The sequence below is a fragment of the Andrographis paniculata genome, unplaced genomic scaffold, assembly GCF_009805555.1.
Source record: "Andrographis paniculata isolate CXL003 unplaced genomic scaffold, ASM980555v1 Contig32END, whole genome shotgun sequence".
NCBI lineage: Eukaryota > Viridiplantae > Streptophyta > Magnoliopsida > Lamiales > Acanthaceae > Andrographis > Andrographis paniculata.
Window position 1 is genome coordinate 7295996 of NW_026137565.1, and position 22978 is coordinate 7318973.

Sequence of the window (22978 nt, forward strand, 5' to 3'; positions counted from 1 at the left end):
ATTTTGTATTTGTATGGCGCATCAAAAGTAGGAATTTTTAACGTTTTTGTTGCTGGGGGGAAAAGGCTACGCATGCTGGGTTGGTGATGGTCATCCGCACCGTTCATTTCACTGAATCAACGGCTCCGATTGTTTCGGGAGCTGACGTCCCGGGAGTTGGTGGCATCATCATCCACGCGTGTCACAAGCACTGGTACAGGACAGTGAGCTGTAGTTTTTATCTCGGGAAGATTCTTGGGAGGACCATGGATCTCTGCGCCGGATAGATCCACGCCGTTTATTCGGCGGGGACCACGTGTCATTAATGGTGGGGATTGTTCTGGCAGTTGGGTTCATGGCGCAACGTTTAGCCTTGTCCTTTTCTGGTGGAGGCAGCGCCGCCGTGGCGGTGGCGGTGGCGGTGGCGGAAGTAGGCACTTACATTCAATTATTTTATTTGATATTAAATAAAATAATATTTAAATGAACTGGATTGCATGAATACGAAGCAACCTAGTCTAGAATACTCACCAAAAATAATTATTCAATCATGTGCTATAATTGCAACAAATAAAACCAACTCCAATTGCACAATGCAATATATATGTATGTATTTATGCAAAACTTTATTGCCAACTTATTTGCTTCAATAACAATAGATCAATAAAAAATAAAAATGCAAAAATGATTTATTTATTTATTTATTAATACTTTTATTAATTTATTTTCCCCTCCTAGTGGAAAATTGTGGTAGTGTATGGGCCAGCGCAGTGCACCAGCAGCACCAAATCCAATAATAGAGAGAGCATTCTTGATAAAGCAATGCAAGTTGCTCCAACTCATTATTACTAAATATTTACTTGTATGAAGATTCATTAATTCATTTCTTTTACAATTCCTATTTTTTTTTAGTGGAATCAATTTTGGAGTTTGCCTACAAAACTTGTGTATGGTTTGGATTATTGATTCCGACATTGAAATCAACACACAACTAACTGATTTACTTACAAATACTTATATACAAATAGATTGAGACAACCTTAGCTTGTTGTGTGTCCAAAGAAAAAAAAAACAAAAAAATTTCTTGTGGTGGGCATGGATGTAATATTAAAATGATCACATGTATGAATCTACACTATAATTGAGTGGATACAGCTTTACAATTAGTTGGATGGTTTGGCTTCAATAATTCTCTTGTCTGTTAGTTATAAGTTTATTATAATGAATAGTTCTAATTAATTAAGAGCCAGAGGCGCACACACACACACACATATATATGTATATTATTAGCACATTAACCATTGTCATATTATAAATAAGGGAGTTGCGAAACTTAATTTCAGTCATTATTGTTGTGTTCGTTAATTACTATTCGTAGCTGTATAAGTTCACACATTATTGCTACTATATTAATGACTCATCCGACTGGCAACCTTTTGAAGTGATTAATAAATCACACGAACATAATTATAATAATAATAATAATAATAATATTAATAATAATAATAATAATAATAATAAACTATATACATGCATATATATATATATATATGCGTGTGTAAAATGATAAAAGAATAGTCAAAATTATTACCCCAATATATGGAGTCTGACCTGAAGGCGATGGTTACAAATACACAAACGTACAGACAAACAGACGTGGACAAGTTCAGAAGTCAAGTTGTTATTATAGTCTAGTGTGTGTGTGTGTGTGTTATTATTGAATTTTAATTTTGTGTGGTGTCTAACAAAATGGGAATCATCAATCAATCAGTGGAGTCATGGCATTAACAAAATTTGTATTGTATTATATAAAACAAGAGCAAATATTACAAATTATCATACATGTGGTGATGGAGGGATTATATTTCAATCTTAAAGAAGAACAATCTTATCAGATCAGGGAGAGGGTGCACCTTTGAGCGATTCAATTCGATTGATTTCGTCGGCATATTATTTGAGGTCATGTGTCGACGACTTCCAGAATTCTGCACGACCCTGCATCAACTAGCACACACTAAATTAGCCACACACGTATACTAACAGACAAGAGGGTAATTATTGTTTGTTGTCTTGAGTTCAAACCGCTTTCAGCAGTGGGGTAAGAAAATGCCTGAATCAAAAATGCCACAGGGCCCTTCAGCAGTATTGATACAATGGTCTGATCTCTTTCTTCATATTGGCTTGGCATCTAGAAGAATGGAAATAATCAGTGCATGGTTGTGCTACACATTCTCTAAAATGATTTGATACACATTGTGCATTACATTATGTGGCCGGGAGCCAAATATGTCAAGGTACATACCTCTGACTCCACAGTTGGATCTCAAGTTTAGGGAGTAGATCCATTCTGTATAGACTCCACATTTTTTGCAGCTCATTAGGTGATATGACCGTCCAAACTTGCAAGTACGGATATCCCTGCCTTCTATAGCACAATTCAATGCACTTGGAGGATATGTTTGGATCTCATACCTTTCTCCAAATCATCTTCTGTTTCATTGTTTTGTGTCAAAACCATTGATGCCCGATGCAAGCAGGCCATGAATTGCAAATCCCACATTGCAGAAATGAACACTTCAATAAGAACAAGTTTGTCCACAGCAGCCATTCTTAACCTGACCATTAATGAGCAGAATATCATTATTATATAACCAGAGTCACAACTAGCAGAGCTGTTGTGTAATTGCACCAGGAGCAGGTATTTATAGAGTTCATCCACACCATTCCTGGAAAGATGTCAAAAACCCCTGGTTTTCTGAATAGAATATGTGGTATAGGAAAGGGAAGCATATGACATCAGCAAAAATCTGGCACACTAGGTAACATAGTTGCATTCAGACAACAATCCCAGCAAGAATGGAAAAATAGGGATATTCAGAACAAAGCTTCATGAAGCACTCACATTTATTCTCAGAACATTTGTAGATCTCATAACAAGGACCTCATTGGCTCAGAGTTAGAATTTCACATATACTATAGTTCTGAGGAATTTCACATATACTACAGTTAGACAATAATAAGTTTACGACTGCAGAATTGTCATGTCTGTCTCTTGCCTAAACAACTTGCATTTCTCTCAAATGGTTCATTTTTACCACCAAAAGCAATTATCTTTCTCAAGAAAAACTAGGCACATGCAACTTAAAGATGGAAGCCAAATCCATTGCCAAGATAAATGGCTACAAAAATGTACCTGCAGAGAATGAGGATGCACATAGTTGGGGAACAACCATTTGCTGTTAGTCCAGATGCAAGCGCACCAGCCTTCCAGTTTTATTCAAGTGGTGTTTTCACAGGCCAGTGTTGCACGAGCTTGGACTATGGAGTTGTGATCCACTATGGTACTGAACCAAACTTTAGCACTGGTACTTACGAGCTCCTGGGGTACCACTTGGGAGGTGGAAGGATACATGAGGCTCCAGAGGGATATTGATGACAAGCAAGTGCTCTGCAGAATACTATTTATCTTCACTTAGCATATGTAATTTCATTAAACCTTTGACATATCAGACTGGGAATGCAATCCTGCCCATCAGTCTAGACCAAAGCAAAAATCACCATTTGTTTCAACAAGGATAGCAGACAATACCTTTTTCCATGATCCAATAGTTTTGGTCCTTGTAAAATTTCCCATATTGATTCTTATTGACCAGAACATTTAGTCAAGATTTGCAAATGGAAATAGAAAAGTACCTTCCAATTAATGTGAACATTGGAAGTGTCCTGCACAATTTGAGTAAAGAATAAACATTAAGTCATATAGATAATAATCAGAATCTAAAGTACGCTAAGTGATGAAAAAATTAGGCTTCCTTAATTTTCAGGATCAGAATAGATTCCCATGCATCAGTTGCCATGACAGTAGAATATTGTGAGTCAATTGGGATACAGCAATAAAGTTTGCCTCATTTTGCATATTTTACAATTGAAGTGTGCTACACATCTTGCAGAAGGAAGGATGCCAACACCACAACAGAAAACTCAAACAGCACCTATATGAATTCAAGCAAATCATATACTCATACCTACAGAAACTAAGTCCACAAGGCTATTGCATGACTGTGTAGGCTTGTATAGCAAATATTTACAGCAATGATATAACTGACCAATTGAATCTATTACATATAATGATCTACTTCAACATGTTATCCCTATAATTTCATTATGCCAGGCAAACAAAAACTCCACTGGTGAGCCCATGTTGTGAAATACATAAACAGCAGAAGGGCTCAAAGAACCACAGGTTACAAACTAAGCAGCAGACAATCACAACTTGCTTGATGCTTCGCATCACAATTTGGTGGCAATGACATTGTTTCATTTGCCACATAAAGCTTTCATCCCAGTGGATGTTAATTTTGCTCAAATCATATTTTGAATAGAGGCTTCAAAGTTACCCAACATTAAGCACAAGCAGCAGACATTGTGCAACAAGGTATTCCAGTTTTTTTTTTTTATTATTATTTTTATTTTTATAAAAAAAAATAAAAATAAATTAACTTTTAGAACATCATGATGCTCATCATACTGAAAAGTGTAGATGCTTCTGCTTCAGCTACATTTGCACAGCAGCATTGCAATACTTGCTTCCCAGTGTACCCTATATCCAGAAGTGGGGATCAAACCCTTCATTTTACAATATAATAAATATTAGTTTGGCATTTAACTTGTACCTAAAGGAAAAGCACACGAGTTCACTATCTCATATGACTAAATTAATCAAAAAGCAATTGGAATATCACCTCAAAAATCTTAATCTCACCAGGTTATTGAAAGATGAAGACAGATTTGCCATTCAAGTCCAAAACATATCAATGTTTTTTATGTCCTTGTCAGGCAATAAAACACATCTAAATTACTAAGACCATAATTAAGACATCAAATAAATACTTTGCCAACAGCCATTTATATCACAATATGGCCATTTTCTTGTCCCTTAAAACATGCAACTAATCATGATGATAATAGAGCTTTAGTAACATAAAGAAATTCCACTTAAATCCCTTTCAAATAAATAACATGCAATACACAGTAAAACACATCAGAGCTCACCTCCTAAGCTCAAGATAGGTGAGTGCAAAGGAGCTAGATCAGATCAAGCAGCAAAAGGACAACCGTTGCTCAACCATTTTAACAGGGCTAAAAAACTTAATCAATTTATATTTTTGTTAGAAATTTAGGGAACTGCAGGTGAGATCATATAGCCTGAAAAACAGGTCAGAGTTCTTCCTTCACCAAACTGTTTCAATTAAGAATTATACATAGAGGATCTGCTAAGTTTGTGATAGCTGAAACACCATGGTAAGAAATATGGCCTGAACTTCCGAGCAGAACATTTCCCAAAGAAGATTGTAAAGTGATGATAAATTGAACATCAATAATCATACTACAAGTTCATACTTATAAACAAAGCTATCTTTTGATTCAAAATCAAAACTATTAGTTCATGTAGGGTGTGTTTGTTTGGGGTATTTTCCCCAAAATCTATTGTTCATAAAAAATTTTCCCCCCAAAATTTTGATTCAAAATCAAAACTACAAGTTCACATCAACGCCTATTTATATCACTATCATATAACTATTTCAATTCAAAATTTTTACTATTCAAATCCTAACTCAGAATCCAAACTTCAAAACAAATACACAAGTAGTAGAAACTGTACAGAAAGATGCAACTTCTTGTTATTCTTATCATCTTCTTAAGATTACTGTATAATATATTTCGGGTGTCAAAAGAACAAAATAGAAAGCCAATTGAAGTGTAGCAAAATGAACAGTTAATGTAACTTACAGATCAGATGAGAATATCAGAAATACACATATACTTGGCAGGGTTCAGTTCAAAGATATGACATACAGAAGCAGGGAAAACAGTTGAGGTGCCAAGTTGCACCAACAGAGAAACATTGGTTGCCAAATTCAGTATATCAAGATACTAAAAAATAAGCAACTAGAATTAAAATGATAGAACATTTTACAAGCAACTACAAATAGAAATAGAAATGCAGCAACCTGGAGCCTAACAAATGAAAAAGTAAATGCAAATGGAGAATATGTCATCATAGCCACTTATCACATAGTACACCAATGTCTCAAAACATGGAGTTCATTCTAGGACTAATACAGCTCATCAATCCAACACTCAAGCAGATAGAGTGAAGCAGCCAAAGATGCACAGCAGTCCATTTATCAACCAAAGATTTCAAGTCGGCAATCATATAATCACCACAACCATTTAAAACATTTGCGCCCAACAAGCTGTCAAATTACCTGAACACATGAACATGTAGAATTCAATCCATAGTCAAAAGTAAAGAAGACCAAAAAGTACTTACAATAAAACCATGTGCCAAATTTCTTACAAAAACACACGGGAAAACAATGCAATCTTCCATTTAGTTTCAAGTGAAAACACTATTAGGCATCCACAATAATATGTTTGTGCGTGATTAAAACGAAATTTTAATAACAGGTTGCCAAATGAAGTAGTGTATGATCTGCAAAAGCTTTTAAGCATTATGCGAAAGCCTGAAACAACAATTGAAAGTGTCTTACTTAATTCAACCAAATCATAGGATTATCTCCAAAAAAATTATCATGAACATTTACATCTCATTCACAGGTTATGATTATGTGATACTAATGACATTTGGACTATAACAATACATTTTAATAAATAAAGTATACCTCAATACGGTGGCATAGTCTGGTAATGAGGATGCCTTGGCCCAGGGCCAGTAGGGTGGCTTGGTTGAGATGGATATCCACTTTGAACCCCGTAGTTCCCACCATCCGGGTACCCTCCTAAGCTCTGCACCCCGCCACTAGGGGGCATTCTGTAACCTCCAGCACTTCCTAATCCTCCACCATACTCTCCAGGTCCAACCCCTCCATCATACATTGATCCACCAGCCCCATATCCAGTACCATAACCTTGCCCACCAGGACCGCCCATTCCTGTATTGTAGGCCGCATTCTGATGAACCATTCCCCCCTGCTGTGGAGGAGGCTGTGGCATATTTGGCCCCGGTCCATAGCCCATATAACCTCCTCCCATTCCATAATTCGGTGGCGCCATTCCCATTGGTCCAGAATTAGGCATTCCCGAACCCATCCCACCAGGTGGAGCCATATTTGGCTTCTGTTTCTTGTTATCTGTAGCCAACTTACAGATAACCTGATGTCCATCGATAATCTTCATGGGATCAACCAGTGACGCTCTTGCACCCTCCTCAGTCTTATAGACAAAAAACGCGAATCCCTTGGCCTTACCACTTTGTTTGTCAAACCCTAGCGGCCCTTCCTCGATGTCACCATACATCGCAAAGTGAGACAACAACCGCTCTGAGGAAATTTCAAATGGGATATTACCAACATAAATCTTCCTCGACGCCACATCGACAGAGTAAGAATTGTTCGAATTTCCAGTGGCCGCAAGCTGAGCCACCGTAATACGCCCGTCGATCTTCTTATTCGGCTCTTTGAGAGCCATAATTGCTGCATCGATGTGCTTAAAGGTTACGAAGCCATACCCCTTAGATTTTCCAGTACCCTTATCGGTAATCACGATAGTATTAGCCTCATCCAGTTCGCCGTACGTAGAGAACGCTTCCCGGAGTTTCTCCGTCGTGGTTTCCCACCCAAGCCCACGGACAAATAGTTTACGCTGAACCGGGTCAGCGTCAGCAACGGCACGCACCGCCTCCAACACATCGGGATGACGGAGTACGGCAGCACGCAGGATAGGAAGGAGCTGTTCCTTCGTGAAGGGTTCGAGAATCTTCTCAGCATCTTCGGGATACATAGTGCCCATCGGCGCCTGCGACACATCAGCCCCAGTATTCCCATACTCCACACTTGTAGAGTACGCTCCACCGTTCTCGTCAGCCTTCCGTTTCTTGGTAAGATCCATTGCAGAAAAAATCAAAAGAACCCTCAAGACGACCCTTCCCCGAAAACCCTAACCAGAAACTAAATTTATAGCGCAATTTCCTCAACACCCTGTCAAATTGCAACCATGTCGCCGCCTTCTCAAAACGGCGTCGTATTACATCGTAATGGGCCGTATTACTTTTGGGCCATCTTGGGCCTCAATTTCATTGGCCCAATCAAATTCATACTTGGTTGATCAATTTCACAACTTCTTTTATTACAGAACAAACCTAAACCAATTACAAAAATAAAATCCTATCTAGTAAGGCAAGCTCTTAGAACTTGAACTGATCACCAAAGCCTTAATCCTCGAAGAAGAATCCTCAGCACCACTTGCACGACGTGTGATGGTTTCCATGTTTTTGTTCAAACTCTGCTTCACAATCTTCTTCATCAAAATCTTGCAGTTCTCACCAACATCGGGTGATCCAAATGAAGACATCCTCCTCGTCACCTGTGGCTTCTGCCTGTCGTCCTTAAACCACTGCAATATCTTCATAGCTCTTTTCTGAGCCAACGGGCTGCCCAGCAGCCCCACTTCTAGAAGAACCCGAACAATGCCGGCGTCGGCCATTTTCCGCCGTTGTAAGGAGCTTTGATGAGCCAACATCATCAATACGTATGCCGACAGTTCTTGGCATCTCGGCCTCTCTCCGCGCGTCATGATCTCGATAAGACCTTCTGGCACGGCGTGGTGGCGCTCTATTGCAGCCCTTCCGGGCGCGGTTATAACGAGGTTGGCGAGTGTGGATAAGGCCTTTTCCGATGCTCCTTTGGCAATGGAACAGGACATTGTAATAAGAATGTCGATGAGTTTTGTGGAGGACAATGTTGCAGCATTGTCGAGAAGTGAGGATAGGTTGTGCAGTGTGGCTAGACATGCTTGTGTGGTGTCGAGGTTTGGATTTGATTGGAGAATGGACACCGCTGTGGGGATGATTCCAGGTGGTTGTAGGAAAAATTGGGTTTTGGATAGTGATGATATGGAGAGGAGGAGATGGGCTAATTCTTGATTGGATGATTCGTCATCATCTTCTATGGCTGTTGTGTTCTTTGGTAGTCTTGATAAGAGTCCTGCCTCCACCATTGATGCCTTGTTCCTGAAATAATTTGGAAGGATATTATAGCCAACATTATTTCTTTTATTTTAAAAATTAAATAAAAAAAAAAAAACTGGCTTACGTGGAAGAGCCATTGGCGACTTCGATCAACGCCTTGACAGCCAATCTCCGACGCGCCGCCACTTCCGAGCCGACCATCGCCACCAGCGGCGGAATGACACCGAGCTCCGCCATGACCCTCCGCCGCTTCACGTCTTCCTCCGCCAGCTTGGCGATCACTTTAGCCGCCTCTTCTTTCTCCTCCCACTTCCCGAAATGAAGCATCGTTACCGCCCTGTGCAAACCCGCCGCCCAATCGACCTTCAGACTTCCGGCCGCCATGCCCTTCTCCAATACAGGCTTCTCCGGCGGCGTCGGCGAAAGCCAAGAATGTGAAGAAGAAGAAGAAGAAGAATGTCAGAGCAAAAAACTGAAAATAGTCAAAGAAGCAACTGAAAATACTATATTGTATATCTTAAGGACTTGTGGCTTAATTTGAATTGGATAAACTGGTGGATGACTTTTGGTTGGGGGAAAGTGAAGAATCAGACAAAAGGGTAGAAGACGACTTCGAGAGAAAATACAAATTAGGCAGACATCACCACATGTAGGCGAGCTAACACATCTGTCTGCGAATGGCTGGTGAAATTATGCTATCTGCTACAAAATTAAATTCTATAAATCTTGAGGGATTTATTCAAATTTTCTGATCTACGGTATGGTGTGTGTATGGGGTTAGGAAATCGAACAAAGCTGCGACCTTTACTACACAATGCCTCCATTTTAATGGCGGTCTGTGAACACGAACATTGTCTGACCGACACGTGGATAAACCGGATTGGTTAGTTGACTTCGTCAAAATTGAAAGAAATAACAAAAAATAAAATGCACCAGCCGGGAATCGAACCCGGGTCTGTACCGTGGCAGGGTACTATTCTACCACTAGACCACTGGTGCTTATTGAACATCTAAATAAAATGTATTTAATTATTTAATATATTTTTGAAATTATTTTTGAAATTTCAATACACAGAAATTGCAAACAAGCAATGCAATACAATGCAAGGATCATCATGCATAGAAGCAACTCAGATCTTATTATTCAACATTTGGGATTATTTTGGAAATTGGAACTAAAAATTTTCCATGTTTCCTCAACATTCACCGGAGACGAAAACCGACACGGCGCGGCGCGGCGTGGCGTGGCAGCAAACAATCCAAAACAGAGGAGTTCAAACAAGCAAGCGAGCTTTCACGACGAAGAATTGAGGTAGCGAATCCGTTGCCTTTTCTGCGGATAAATCAACGGCTGAGCATAATCGGCAGAAGCCGAGACCTTATCCAATACGTCATCCAACGCTGCACGAACATCGCTCAAAATTCGCATTTCATCACCATTGCTCGTCGTAGTAGCCGAGAATACAGTCCTCACTCTGCATCCCAATGTCGAAACCTCAAAATGCAACAGATTTAAAGGAAGATTACTAATGGCTTCTTTAATGTTCAGCAGTAGATCGGGCCTGTAGTCGCAGCAAAGAGAAGCACGAACCAAGAACGCGCCGTTGTTTTGATAATTTTTCACAACTTGTATCTCATCGGTGTCGACTGGTATGTTCTGATCTTCGCTGGCTTGTCTCGCCGTTTTCTTCAGCTGTTTTAGTTCATCGATGACCTGTGCCAGCAGCGTCGCTTTGTCCATCTGGAAAACGACATTTAGGATTCGACAATCAGATCGAATAATCTATAGAAAAACAGAGGAGGGCTAATCGTCATTTTTGTGCGGATATATTGTAACGACAAAAATTGCGCGGTCGAATGATGTGTTTAGAGAGCGACGGCTGCAGGGAGAAAATTAGAATAGCTTGTGGCATAACATCGAGCAGGTAGCCAACCATGTTATTACAATAATGCGATGAACTGCGCAATGCAAAATGGTTTTGACCTTAGAGATGATCGAAAGCGAAAGAAAGCGACGAACTATTATATATGTATTAGCCAGCAATGCAAGAAAGCGAATTTAATAAGCACAAGCTATGTTGACATTGGGAATTCACAATAGAGAATTTTCTGTGTGTTCTTTCTGCACTTTGTAGAACAAATTAATTTGGATAAAACCTGAATTTCGAAAGTTGACTTTGCCTTTTTTTGATGATCATATTCATGGTTTGAATTTGGTAAAGATTGTAAGAAGAAGACAAGAAGAACATAAACTGACCTTTTCATTGCCGGGAAGAAGACCTCTGAGTTCACTCAAATGTGCATTGATTCTTTCCCTTCGTCTTCTCTCGGCATCGCTGTGGCTCTTCAAAGCAGACTTCGCCTTCACCAATTTGCCCTTTTCATCTTCCGCCATTAGAGGCTGCTTAACGGACATCGACAGATTCTCCCAATTTTCTGACAACTTATTCACGGGCTTGAAATTAAAAGAATCCCCAAAATACATACTCTCGATCACAACAAATCAGGTCCAAAAAGACTTGAAAATTGAAATTAAATGAATCCCTCGAATAAGAAACTTCTTGGATCTCTTCAAGAAGATAATGTTTCGCGAAAGGCGACACGAAGATGGAAAAACCCTAAATCTTGAAAAGAGAGAATATGTCTGGTGCGTGAGTAATATAATTAGGGGTCGAGACCAGGAGGACGAAGGGCTAGTGAGAACCAGAAAGAGAGCATTTTTGAGCGAATCCTGAGAATGGCGATTGAAGGGATGATGACTGGAGTGATCAACAGAGGTAACATTATTTTCTTCAAAGGGCAATCAAGGCAGGAGACGATTATGTACATATATATTATATATAGATACAGATTTTGCAGGAAGAGATTCAGTGAGAGAAAATCCACATTTTTTTCTTCTTGAATTCCTGCATTTCTTTTTGCAATTTGAATGAATCTTTGCAGAATTCGATGAACAGTAAGAGACGAGGGTCAGATTAGGGCAAATTTAAAGGCAGAAAGAGGGAGGCTTAAAAAGGTGTGGCTGAAGGGACAGTTAAACACCATGGGAGAGTTTAGGGGTTTGATGATGGAGGTTTAGTGTGTTGATTTTAATGAATGGCAGAAAGACGAAGTCCACTTTCCATGATTTGATGTTGATTTTGATTTTGATGTTTGGATCTAACCACTTTTACATCACTCTCATCCACTGGGGTTAGCTTCTAGACGTTAGTTTACCTGTAATCTTGAAAACTCCGATGCCGACATTCTTGAAAATGCGGCTGTGTTTTTGTCAAATCAGCGAGACTCGCTGCACTGATCATATTGTTATACTCACTCATCACCTAGAAAATAGAAATAGAAATATGCTCAAATTGTTTTGTCATAAATTTTAGTGTGTATATATATATATATATATATATATATTGCTTTTTATATTAAATCTTTTTTAAATTCTTAAATAAAAATATTTTTACGTAACCAAATAAAATACAAATTTAGGTGATAAAAAAGTACAAAAAAGAGACAACAAATTTATTTTAGCATATCCTATCAAATTCACATATTTTCAAAATGCATTAAACTTATTTACGATGAAATTGTATATAAAGGTGTACAGTCTTTTGTAAATCATTCAAATTTAAAATATATTTCTTCCGCTCTCTACTTTTTCTTTAGAGTTTGATTACAGAAATATTCTTGAAGAATTTAAAGAAAGACTATTGTTATCTTCGAATATTATTTGAGATAAAATAATATTTAATTTTCTATTAAGATATTAATAGATTTGGACAAAATATAATTTTAAACTCATCTAAATTTGATAAATAATACTCCCTCAGTCCCATAATAAAGTATCTATTTTTCTATTACACAAATATTATTACCTTTGTATCACACATACTAATAAGGTTATTTTAGTCATTTCTATTTTATTCCTACTATATCCCAATATAATACTAATATTTCTAAAACTATGTACAAAAAGCAAATGAATATTTAATTTCGAGACGAAACGAGTAATATAAGCAGTATTGAGACACAAAACCCCTCTCTCTCCTTTTTCTTTCATACAAATTTTAATTTTTATGTAATTTACTTTCCTTCTTATTTCCATTTTCTCTCTGCTTCTTTAATTTCTTCTATTTTCCTTTTATTTTTTTTACTTTCTTCTTTATATTTATCTCATTTTTCTAAGAGGATTTTTTTGCAAAAGTTTTTACTTTCTTCTTCTTTTATTTTTATCCTATTTTTTTTCTTTTCCATCTTTTTTTTTATCTTCTTACCTTTTTTTTTTCCCTTTATCTTTATTCTCTTTATTCTCTCTTTTTTTTTAATTTATTATTTTTGCGATCACAGTTTTGGATCTTGTTAGAGAAACTCGGAGAATTCATCCGATTTTCGACAAGCTCTTCCGATAATCTGTCAACAAATATTTTAAGTTACAACAACTATATTACTTCCTCCATCCCATTAAAAGGTTACTATTTTTTATTTTCGTCCATCCTAAAACAAGGTTGCCATTTCCTAATTTAGTAATTGTACTACCTACTTCACATAATAAATATCATTTCAACTTATAATATATTACACAAATGCCGTTACTTTTATATTACACCATACTAATAAGGATATTTTTGTTTTTTTACTACAATCCAATATAATACTAATATTAAAAAATCTATGTGAAAAAGCAAACGACACCCTTCCAACGGAACAAAGGAAGTATATATTCTAAAGTGTCCAATTTTTTTTCTCTTCTTTTTTTGTTGTGTATTGTTCTTTGTTTTTTATTTTTTAATTTTATTTTCTTTACTTTTTATTGTTCGATTTGCAAATTTTTCTTTTGTTTTTTCTATGATTTTTTCTTTATTACTTTTTTCATTCTTTCTTCACTTTTCTTTTTAATTTCTCCTTGTTTTAAAATATGAGAATTCACCCTTTTTTATTCTTCGAGTGCACTTTAGATAAATCTCATTTGAACTTAACAATCTGCAAATTAGGTCTTGTGCTTTGTGATAAATCATGATCTGTCGAACTTAATAGTTTACAAACTAATTTCGCAAGATCAATCACTGTAAGTGAATCTTAAGTGGTAGACAAGACTTATAGGAGTCGAAAATTTGACCTTTCGGTTATAAGTCAACTTCTGCCAACAGGTAGGTGTCGATAATTTGCCTTCACTGTTTCCACACCAACACGTCATTCTTAGGGGACATTAATTTTTCCATCTCTTGACTTTCTTTCTTTTGCATTCTTCTTCCTCTTTGTAAATTTGATGGAGGGTTCACTCTTAATCTTCGAATGATAACAAAGCTGCTTGGGATTTTGATTTTTTCATTTTCTCTCGAGCTAACGTCTAACTCAATGTCATACATATCTTTTAATAAATGTATATAATATATTAATTTTTTATTTTTAGTAAATTTGTTTGTTTATTTTCAAATAATAATAATAATAATAATAAAATGTGTGTGCTCTATGGGCCAATTTCTTGAAAGTGGGCCGGAGCCTGTCAATGATAGAAACCCTATTTACCCGTTCTTGGCGAATCCTTTTTCCATCGATTTCTTGTATTATTAAATCACTTTCAAAAGTCACTTCACATTTACATTACAGAGACGCCTGGTAAGATGGAGAAACTGCTGAGCATGAAATTGCTTCGATTGAATGATCAGTTGGTGCACTGCTTGTTATTTCTTGCCGATTTTTCTCTAATTGGTCTCAAGAATTTGTTTTTGGATTGGAATGATAAGTTTGTTTCGCTGCTTTATTTTGTTCTTCAGTGATGAATCTACTTTTGCGTTCTTCATATTAAATTACTGTAAGATAAGGGGATTTTCGGCGCTGTATTCTCCTTCATCATATGTTACCATCATAGGAAAGAAGTGGATAGTGGTCTCTAGTGATTCTTGCAAGCAATTCCACTTATCAGAATATACTGTAAATTTAACTGATATTATACAATTCCTGTTCTGATTCCATTATTTAGCTTTTGAGGTTCTCTTTTTGTGCAGTTTGTTTAAACAATCATGGCTCCTATTAGCTCCCTTATTCTCATACATATTAGACTTTAATGATTTGTTTGTTTATGAAGATTTAGTGAATGATATTTCTCAACTCTGCACACAAAGATGATCATTATGAAGAAAGCTTTAAATGATTTGTAATAATGTCAGAGGCCATGGAGCCAGCAACGGATAGCATTGATTCAGGTTCTGATCCAAACCCTCCGCTCATATACCGATGCAAGAAATGCCGGAGAATTGTTGCAACAAAAGATCATATAGTAGCCCACGAGCGCGGCGAAGGTCAAAAGTGCTTCAAATGGAAAAAGAGAGATGATGGCTTTGATAGGGATAGTATGCCTGACTGCTCCTCCATTTTCGTTGAGCCCATGAAATGGATGCAATCAGGTTAACTCTTAAGCCTTCCAAAAGTTTATGATGTATGCTATATGCATATGTCTGTGTGTTTCACCAAAAGTATATCTATTTGTCCTAATTCTGCTGGTGCTGTGCATTGGCAGTGGGAGAAGGCTGTGTGGAAGACAAGCTCCAGTGCATTGGCTGCAAGGCCCGACTAGGTTCTTTCAACTGGGCAGGCATGCAGTGCAGTTGCGGAACATGGGTTAATCCTGCATTTCAACTGCACAAAAGTCGATTAGATGAGTCGCGTGTTTAATCTAACTTATCTCCTGTAAAAGTTAGCCATGACATTGACACATCCTTTCTTGCCAAAGATATCAGAATGATTTAGCTATCAATCTGTTTCGACATTTCCTTAATGCCATTATAATCTCCGGTCTCAAAATGTGGGGTTGGAAGTGGCTACTCATGTTGCAGACACCATAAAGCAACAAGATTCTTCAGCTTGCAACGGTGCCAGTTCATAGCTATATATTGACAGACAGACCAGAAATTCTGGTATGTTAGACGCTTGATCTTTTTCCCTTGCAATATACGATAGAGCCCTTATCATAGATGGAAACAATATGTCGATATTGTTGTCTTCTTTAGTGAAATAGTTTTTGTATTTATTTTCATTTATCAAACATAACTTATTATAATGATTGGGGAGTATCTATGAACACATTATCTGAGGTGTGTTTTTACATCAAAAACAATGAGATGGAATGCGAAACAAAGCAACACTGTATATGTAATTATGTATAGTAGTTGATGTAGATGAAATACACACACGATGAGGAAGCAATTCATACAATTGTTCCCTTAAATACGACAAAAATCTGCAGAAGAATTCCTCATTCGATCTTTTTATAGAGTAGCCAGTAGCATTGTCATCGCTGAAAGTCGTGGTAGACCTTTCATAACCCGATAGCTGATGTTAGCCATTTTTTGTGCCCATTTTACCAATCTTTGCAATAGTTATGGATCAAACGGAAACAATGATGGAAATCGTGAAGAAGACCAAGAGCTTAGAAAAGATTATCATTTTTGGCCCATTCACTTGCTGGATTAATTGCACGATATGCTGTTGTGTTTTGTGTACACCTAATGTCTTTTCTGAACATATCAGAAACACAGATTCCTCCATTGCTTCACAACTGGAAACTTATTCAGCTCCTGCTTTGATTCCTGGATTGGAAGCAATTACTTTTACCACTTTCAGACCAAGTCATATTTCGATGTGTTTAACTTTCACATGTTTCATTGAACATAGTATGGATGTAGATCAGTACAACCTATATATACACTGTAATGAACAAGAACATCAAGCAGTACATTTTTCGGACCCGAACCGATTCAGGAACAATAATTGACATGCTATGTACAGATAAACAGCGGATCGATGATCCAAATCATAGTCGACAGCGAGTTCTAAGCTGTCGGGTAGGAAGCCTGCATAGCAATGCCACACAGCCCTTCTGCAGCATCAATGTCCTTCTGCATTCGAATGTACCCGCTCTCGCCCCAGCTCGTTCCCCACGAGTTCTTGACGAGCCAATAATTGGTCCCGTCGCTGCTCTTCCCATACCCAACGGCCGTGACACCATGGTCGAGCTCGGTTCCACACTCCCCCGTGAAAACTCCACTCGAATAGAACTGGAAGTCTGATCCACTGGCATCAATGGCAACAGATACCGGCTGTTTCGCCACGGCTTTCATCAACGACGACTCGCTGTTGGCGGGGACATCCTCGTAGCCTGTAATCTTGGCGACTCGGGAGGATTCCTTCTTGGTGTTGCAGGTGCCGTCAGTTCCCTCGTACGGGTAATTCGATTCGGTTGTAAGGCCCTGGTTTTTGATGATGTACTCGAAGGCGTAGTCCATTAGTCCGCCGTTGCAGCCCTGATCCTCGCTGGTGTCGCAATCCACGAGTTCTTGCTCGGATAAGGAAACCAGCTTCGTCGTTTTCAGCTGGTGGATTCCTTCTGTCGCTGCCACCGCCGAGAACGCCCAGCAACATCCTGCATTATTACATACGTCGAACGTATTAAGAACAGATCATCAGTCGAAACAAAATTCAGTCAGGTAGTTGTACTAACCGCATTGGCCTTGATCTTTGACAGCGGTGACGGCTCCCTTCTTTCGCCAGTCCATGCTCGACGGAGCAGTCACATTAGCATACCTGAACGACGAGTCTCCAGATGATTTTGCACGGGACATTATGTATCCGTTGCGCGATTCTTGAAATTCCTTGTTCGTCAAATCGGCGAACTGATTAACGGAGAGTTTGTATGTCCGGGACTCTGCCTCATTGAATGATTCGATGTACTCGACGTTGTTCTTGAATATCTGGAATCTTTTCGCCTTCTCTGCGTCGTCTTTGTAGGCTCGTCCATACTGCACCATCCACGCCTCGTGCCTATCAACCATTGATGCATCGGATAGTAGCCGGGCTGCGGTTTGGGATGGCAACATCCCCAAAACCAGCACTGCAGCCAATATAAGCATCGAAAAGCTCGTCGTCGTCGTCATCGCCGCTGCCATTCTGCTATTGAGAATATGGATAGATAACTTGGGAAGTGTTGATGAAGTTGCTGTGTGTGGTGAAGTTAAAATGAATCCATTGAGGTATTTATAGAAGTGAATAATGTGTGTGTAGGAAGTCCCTGGACAGCCCGGCAAGCTGTTTCCTGATACAGACATCATACATTTCCTTGGACGCTGCTCTATCAAATTTATTTAGCATAAATTAAGGTAATTCATGACTACAATTTTGTCTTGGTTAATCCCAAATTGAAACGCAGGCATTGGATTAATTTATGAAACCTAATACTTCAATCGTATCAAATGATATTGTTAACACCAGAATTGTTACATATTCATAGTGACAATAGACCTCAATAGTAGCATCGTAATTTTTTCCTCCTGCGACGAGCCATAATAACAACATTCAAGCGTAAGAATGTCCGAATTCATGGTTCCGATTTGCCTTGTCGAACTTAGTTTACAAGGTATTAGGTTCAACTGAGGATTTACCCAATGTGCACTTTTGGATCGCGGCTGTGGAAGGGTTTACCCAGTTTGCACTTTCGGATCGCGGCTACGAATTTCCATATTATATATATATATATATATGTATATATAAAAGTGTAAAAATGTCCGAATTGTAATAGCAAATCATAAGAATACAGATTATTGTTGATTAGTTACAGGAACAACCGAATCACTATATTTAGGTGTTAGCTTGAGAAAGTAGTTATAACAAGTGAAGTAATTTTGTGGTCGAGACAATCCGAGTATAAGTATTGCAAAGATTGGTAAAACGGGAACAAAAAATGGCTAACATCAGCTATCCGGTGAAGAAAGATCTACCACGATCTTCAGTGATGACAATGCTACTGGTTACTCTCTAATGTGATCGAATGAGGAAAATTTTCAGAGTTTGTAGTACCTTTTAAGGGAACATTTGTATGAATTACTTCCTCATCGTGTGTGGATTTCATCTACACAAACTAACTATATATATACAGTGTGTGTCACTTTGCTTCGCATTCCATCTCATTGTCGAGCTTTTAACATACCAGAATTTCTCGTCTGCCTGTTAATATATATATATAGCTATGAGCTGGCACCGATGCAAGGCGAAGAATCTTGTTGCTTTATGGTGTCTGCAACATGAGCGACCACTTCCAACCCCACATTTTGAGGCCATACATTTTTCATCTGTTTCTCGAGAGATGAAAAAGGAAATCAAATAAGAAAACAATGATCATGAGAGATGATAGAATTGGGAATTTTGCAGCTACTCTCTTACCTGAATAGTGTTGTGTGCAAAGAGTGGCCAGAATGCCGTCTGAAAGCAGACATCGACTTTTATCCATCCTAATTGTTGTAAACCGCGTACCATTTCCTCTGTAACAAACAAGAATTTCCCTCAACTTCTGCACAGAGATATCCATCTTAAGAGGGTGAGAAGATTCAGTTAAAATACCTTCCATGATCTCATGATATTCTATGGTGTTGCGGGTGCTGGGCTCATTTTGAGCAACTTCCTTAGCTTTGGCGGCCCCTGGAGGGAACTGTGGATTCTCTGATACTACCGGGGGACATTCCTCAATCCCAACAATATGCTCGTAACCATCCAATGAGTGACCAGGGGGCTGCCGGTTCCAAGACCAGAAATCAGACAAGGAACAAGTTCGTAATAAGTTAGCAGATCAGAAATAGAAAGCAGAGAATGAAGGACACATTAATATGTACCAAAACCTCTGCTAGAAAAAACAACAATCATAATAAGTGGTGATCAATTACCTCAGCAAGTTCTGTTTCTCTTCGTATTGAAGATGTGCGCCAGCCAACCATATCTGGTTTTATGTTAGGAATCTAAACAACAAATGCAACGGTAGAGAAAAATAACAATGGGGGCATGCATTCTGAACCAACGGATGAGAGTGAATATTAGGATACGGTCGTAAGACACATTAGCATACACAACCCGACATTTGAAAGTTCCAAGTGCAGATCTGCAAGGAAATTTAGTAGTAATATAGCTTTTTTTAAACTGAACATCCGGCAATAATTCAAGTGGATTAGAGAACAGTTAAAGAACATCCAAATAGGTTTTCTGTTCTCACAAAAAATTTCCATCATCACAATCTGAGGCCATCCGTAATAAGAGAGGAGGTTTGTTAGGTTTGCCATCGGTGAGGAACAGCTGACTGCCGGTGTGACCAGTAAAAATTGGGGCAATGGGAGCAGCAAGTTTCTCCAAGAATTGCATACCCAGAAGGAAAGGAAGCTGAATCATTGTAGAAGATAAACTGTCTGGAGGTCAGATTTCAAAGAAACACTGAATATTACAGAAAATGGATTTTACTACAAGGGGACTTATCACAACCGAAACATTTGGTGATTTCCTCAATAAACATGAAGGGACAAATACAATGTTTGCACCTCTTCTTTTCTTATATAGAGAACTTCCCAATTAATCTATTTATTTTGTTTCTATAGAATGAGGACATCTGAGTAGAAACATGTGAAAGTTAAACACGTCGAAATATGAGTTGGTCTTGCATTGGTAAGACATACCTGCTTATTTCCTCTAACTCCTAGATGAGGTGTTGCCAGTGTGATAAAAGCAATTGCTTCCAATCCAGCAATCAAAGCAGAAGCTGAATAAGTTTCCAGTTTTGATGCAATAGAGGAATCTGTGTTTCCGGTACGTTCAGAAAAGACATTAGGTGTGTACAAAACAGCAACAGCGTATCTTGCAATTAATCCACCAAGTGAATGTGCCAAAAATGATATCTTTTCTAAGTTCTCGGTCTTCTTCACAATTTCCATCACCTGTTTGATCCAAAGATTTGGGTAAAAAGCTTTAACACGTCCAAGAATAAACCATTCAATAATCTCCAAGGACCAAACTTCACACTATGTGAAGGCAGAAAAAAAAAGGCACTCTGGAATGTACAGAAAATCAAATCATTAAACATTAGCACATTTAAAAAATGTTCATGATTGACACTATCTGAGGTATCGTGGCACATAATAAGACAAGCACAAGCCTGAAGCTTACTTCATCTGCCAATCGTTTACCAGCTCCATCAATGCCAGTGAAAGTTTTGGTGTACATATTACACGAACTTACTGCACAGAATATGAAAGAATTTAGTTGAGCTTAAACACGACTTAATCAGTGTACAAAAAGGATCAAAGGAACATAAAAATCATTGAACTGAAGGTCAGCATTCCAGGCAGTACTCCAACATACTCATTATTTTAAAAACAAAATATGATTATGCACACACGAGGCTCATCTAATAGAAGTTTGTATTTCGATAGTTGCATATTAGCTTACCATTCCAATGCAATGTTCCAACTTCCAAACCTTAATCAAACTCTTGATGATTAACCAAGAACTCTCGCCCTAGGCTCAATCAATGTTATATTAGTACCACAACCATCATTAATACTAGTTTGTTACATTGGTGATGCTGCTATGCTTATCGACTTCTTTACTGAGTTATCATGCTACTTTCGATCAACCATAACAAAATTCAGACCATGCCAATTAATCCTATCTAAGACATCATCTTATTTTGTTTGCCCAATATAGTATATTTACAGCTTGCTCTAGTTACATACCATATATCAAGAAGTTTTTACCCAATCGCTTCCTTAGCTCTGCTTCAAAACATGTCCAATCACTCGGGCTGCAACATTTGAAAACTTCGAAAAATCTCAATGAGGAATGCAATACAACAAACGCTGAATCAATGGAACCACATCTACCCTAAATGAACTGCAAACACACCGAAGGCTTCATTTCACAATAGCTACTTTAAACTCTTTATCTACACTGTGCTAAATTTAGGTTCGCCTTCATACTTCCTTGAGATGTTCGATTAAAGATTATGTATATTATAACGCAATATATAACATAATGTGCATACCTTCCCATAATGCCATGAACAAGAACCAGAAGATGGTTTGGCTTGTCCTCCTCATTACTCATATCTGTTCTAGATGAAAGATTTCCATGGGCTGTACTCATGACCTCGGCTTTGAGACTTAGGCGCTTCCAGAAATTTCTTACGCCTCCGCGGTGCAGGCAAACGATAACAGTGAAAATCAAGAACGTGTAAAAAACTAAACAGAAAAAGAACAGTAATTCACAATAGGTTTGCAGTTTCCAAAATCGAGCTTCGAATAATGATCCACACAAAGTCACAGCAACACAAAAATGTTTGATAATATGAATATTCTCATAGTTACTTCAAGATTAATAGCAGATAAAAGGGGCAATTGAGTTCAAGAATTCTAAAGAAACAAGATCCACACTTCAATTACCAAGAAGAGGAGGCAAAAGATTCCACAATTACGAAACAATTTTCCAAGATCGATGGAAATAAACGATTAATAGAGGTTTATCGCTAAGAAAGGAAAAAACTGAGAAAAAGACGAAGTACCAAGATCAAGAATTCTTCCTAAATCTCGTTCAGCAAACAGTGAAGGAAAAGCGAAACCGTTAAAAGAAAAAGGGAGAGCGAGAAATTACCGACGAAAGTCATGAAATTCCAGTTATGCCCCAGGCGATGATGACACAGGGAAAGGGAATTGGCATATGACAAAGAATACGGCGAAGGCGAGCAAGAACCCGAAGATGACGTCATGGTAGAGCTGGCGTTCCGGTGGCGAAAATTCCGAGGAGAAGAAATATAAAAGAGGGGTGGAGAGGACGCCATTTGTCAGCGGGGAAAGCTCAACGACATTTATAGAAGAACACACACGCTACATACCCAACAATCCAAAGGCAATGCAGCAGATTCTAGTAGCATAGGAGAAAGACGTCAGACCCGTTGCGGTTCTTGAACGTAAAAAAATGGCTACGTTAGCGTCGCCACACCTCATGCTTAGCTGTTTACTTCACGACCACATAACCCACCGTAGGGACACCCAGCCGCCATCAGAAAAAATTAATTTTGTGCACATATCCGTATGAGTAAGACTCTGACAAAGTACTCCCGCCAGGATTCCTTTTTGACAGAAATTATTGAGGCAGGAGTTGACCAGTGGAACTGATGGAACTCTGAGAGAACTTTTTGAAAGCCAAATCTTTGAA

At 38.3% G+C, this 22978-nt stretch overlaps 6 protein-coding genes and 1 non-coding gene across 30 annotated transcripts; 1 reads left to right on the forward strand and 6 right to left on the reverse strand.

The window, feature by feature from the left end:
- Positions 1 to 1735: 1735 nt before the first annotated feature.
- Positions 1736 to 7995, reverse strand: LOC127247690 (UBP1-associated protein 2C-like). Of its 17 annotated transcripts, none has more exons than XR_007837921.1 (6): positions 6666 to 7995; positions 4508 to 4579; positions 3673 to 3702; positions 3173 to 3427; positions 2282 to 2594; positions 1736 to 2167 (listed from the first exon to the last, which is right to left on the reverse strand). XR_007837921.1 is itself a non-coding variant. In XM_051269658.1 (2 exons), exon 1 carries the CDS (start codon positions 7888 to 7890, stop codon positions 6667 to 6669), a length of 1224 nt encoding a protein of 407 aa, XP_051125615.1. In that variant the 5' UTR covers positions 7891 to 7995; the 3' UTR covers positions 5912 to 6248; position 6666. The 17 variants fall into 17 exon arrangements, 1 of the variants encoding a protein (XP_051125615.1); XR_007837919.1 differs by having other exon boundaries at positions 3173 to 3437; XR_007837918.1 differs by having other exon boundaries at positions 3173 to 3516.
- LOC127247692 (uncharacterized) lies at positions 7988 to 9740 on the reverse strand. The gene is made up of 2 exons (XM_051269659.1): positions 9093 to 9740; positions 7988 to 9010 (listed from the first exon to the last, which is right to left on the reverse strand). The coding sequence occupies exons 1-2, from the start codon at positions 9350 to 9352 to the stop codon at positions 8170 to 8172; spliced, it is 1101 nt and encodes a 366-aa protein (XP_051125616.1). The 5' UTR covers positions 9353 to 9740; the 3' UTR covers positions 7988 to 8169.
- A 156-nt stretch (positions 9741 to 9896) lies between these two features.
- Positions 9897 to 9967, reverse strand: TRNAG-GCC (transfer RNA glycine (anticodon GCC)). The gene has a single exon. It is a non-coding gene; the product is annotated as a tRNA-Gly (tRNA).
- A 74-nt stretch (positions 9968 to 10041) lies between these two features.
- LOC127247164 (transcription factor bHLH30-like) lies at positions 10042 to 12058 on the reverse strand. Its single transcript, XM_051268900.1, has 2 exons — positions 11226 to 12058; positions 10042 to 10709 (listed from the first exon to the last, which is right to left on the reverse strand). Exons 1-2 carry the CDS (start codon positions 11451 to 11453, stop codon positions 10263 to 10265), a joined length of 675 nt encoding a protein of 224 aa, XP_051124857.1. The 5' UTR covers positions 11454 to 12058; the 3' UTR covers positions 10042 to 10262.
- A 2446-nt stretch (positions 12059 to 14504) lies between these two features.
- On the forward strand, positions 14505 to 15862 carry LOC127247106 (probable inactive dual specificity protein phosphatase-like At4g18593). Of its 3 annotated transcripts, none has more exons than XM_051268819.1 (3): positions 14505 to 14575; positions 15127 to 15363; positions 15477 to 15862. In XM_051268819.1, the coding sequence occupies exons 2-3, from the start codon at positions 15132 to 15134 to the stop codon at positions 15629 to 15631; spliced, it is 387 nt and encodes a 128-aa protein (XP_051124776.1). In that variant the 5' UTR covers positions 14505 to 14575; positions 15127 to 15131; the 3' UTR covers positions 15632 to 15862. The 3 variants fall into 3 exon arrangements, with proteins under 3 accessions (XP_051124776.1, XP_051124774.1, XP_051124775.1); XM_051268817.1 differs by having other exon boundaries at positions 14560 to 14575; positions 15045 to 15363; XM_051268818.1 differs by having other exon boundaries at positions 14567 to 14624.
- A 769-nt stretch (positions 15863 to 16631) lies between these two features.
- LOC127247844 (senescence-specific cysteine protease SAG39-like) lies at positions 16632 to 18086 on the reverse strand. The gene is made up of 2 exons (XM_051269887.1): positions 17457 to 18086; positions 16632 to 17378 (listed from the first exon to the last, which is right to left on the reverse strand). Exons 1-2 carry the CDS (start codon positions 18061 to 18063, stop codon positions 16789 to 16791), a joined length of 1197 nt encoding a protein of 398 aa, XP_051125844.1. The 5' UTR covers positions 18064 to 18086; the 3' UTR covers positions 16632 to 16788.
- Positions 18087 to 18610: 524 nt separating this feature from the next.
- On the reverse strand, positions 18611 to 22766 carry LOC127247526 (lipid droplet phospholipase 1-like). 6 transcript variants are annotated; one of them, XM_051269393.1, is made up of 11 exons: positions 22415 to 22766; positions 21810 to 22005; positions 21502 to 21569; positions 20933 to 21003; positions 20446 to 20703; positions 19992 to 20155; positions 19825 to 19880; positions 19669 to 19721; positions 19349 to 19517; positions 19172 to 19269; positions 18611 to 19080 (listed from the first exon to the last, which is right to left on the reverse strand). In XM_051269393.1, the coding sequence occupies exons 1-11, from the start codon at positions 22599 to 22601 to the stop codon at positions 18976 to 18978; spliced, it is 1425 nt and encodes a 474-aa protein (XP_051125350.1). In that variant the 5' UTR covers positions 22602 to 22766; the 3' UTR covers positions 18611 to 18975. The 6 variants fall into 6 exon arrangements, with proteins under 6 accessions (XP_051125350.1, XP_051125351.1, XP_051125355.1 ...); XM_051269394.1 differs by having other exon boundaries at positions 21810 to 21954; positions 22415 to 22762; XM_051269398.1 differs by having other exon boundaries at positions 21502 to 21585; positions 21810 to 21954; positions 22415 to 22562.
- Positions 22767 to 22978: the final 212 nt, after the last annotated feature.

Bases quoted from the DNA above. Each gene is read 5' to 3' on its own strand.
- LOC127247690 (XM_051269658.1), bottom strand. From the start codon at position 7,890: ATGGATCTTACCAAGAAACGGAAGGCTGACGAGAACGGTGGAGCGTAC.
- LOC127247692 (XM_051269659.1), bottom strand. From the start codon at position 9,352: ATGGCGGCCGGAAGTCTGAAGGTCGATTGGGCGGCGGGTTTGCACAGG. The intron at 9,011-9,092 runs GTAAGCCAGTTT...AAATTATTTCAG, and splicing joins GTCGCCAATGGCTCTTCCAC to GAACAAGGCATCAATGGTGG.
- LOC127247164 (XM_051268900.1), bottom strand. From the start codon at position 11,453: ATGTATTTTGGGGATTCTTTTAATTTCAAGCCCGTGAATAAGTTGTCA. The intron at 10,710-11,225 runs GTCAGTTTATGT...GTCGTTTTCCAG, and splicing joins TTCTTCCCGGCAATGAAAAG to ATGGACAAAGCGACGCTGCT.
- LOC127247106 (XM_051268817.1), top strand. From the start codon at position 15,120: ATGTCAGAGGCCATGGAGCCAGCAACGGATAGCATTGATTCAGGTTCT. The intron at 15,364-15,476 runs GTTAACTCTTAA...GTGCATTGGCAG, and splicing joins CATGAAATGGATGCAATCAG to TGGGAGAAGGCTGTGTGGAA.
- LOC127247844 (XM_051269887.1), bottom strand. From the start codon at position 18,063: ATGATGTCTGTATCAGGAAACAGCTTGCCGGGCTGTCCAGGGACTTCC. The intron at 17,379-17,456 runs GTTAGTACAACT...GTAATAATGCAG, and splicing joins CAAAGATCAAGGCCAATGCG to GATGTTGCTGGGCGTTCTCG.
- LOC127247526 (XM_051269393.1), bottom strand. From the start codon at position 22,601: ATGGCGTCCTCTCCACCCCTCTTTTATATTTCTTCTCCTCGGAATTTT. The intron at 21,004-21,501 runs GTATGTAACTAG...TATTCTGTGCAG, and splicing joins TAAAAACTTCTTGATATATG to TAAGTTCGTGTAATATGTAC. The intron at 19,881-19,991 runs GTGAGAACAGAA...ATTTCCTTGCAG, and splicing joins TGTGATGATGGAAATTTTTT to ATCTGCACTTGGAACTTTCA.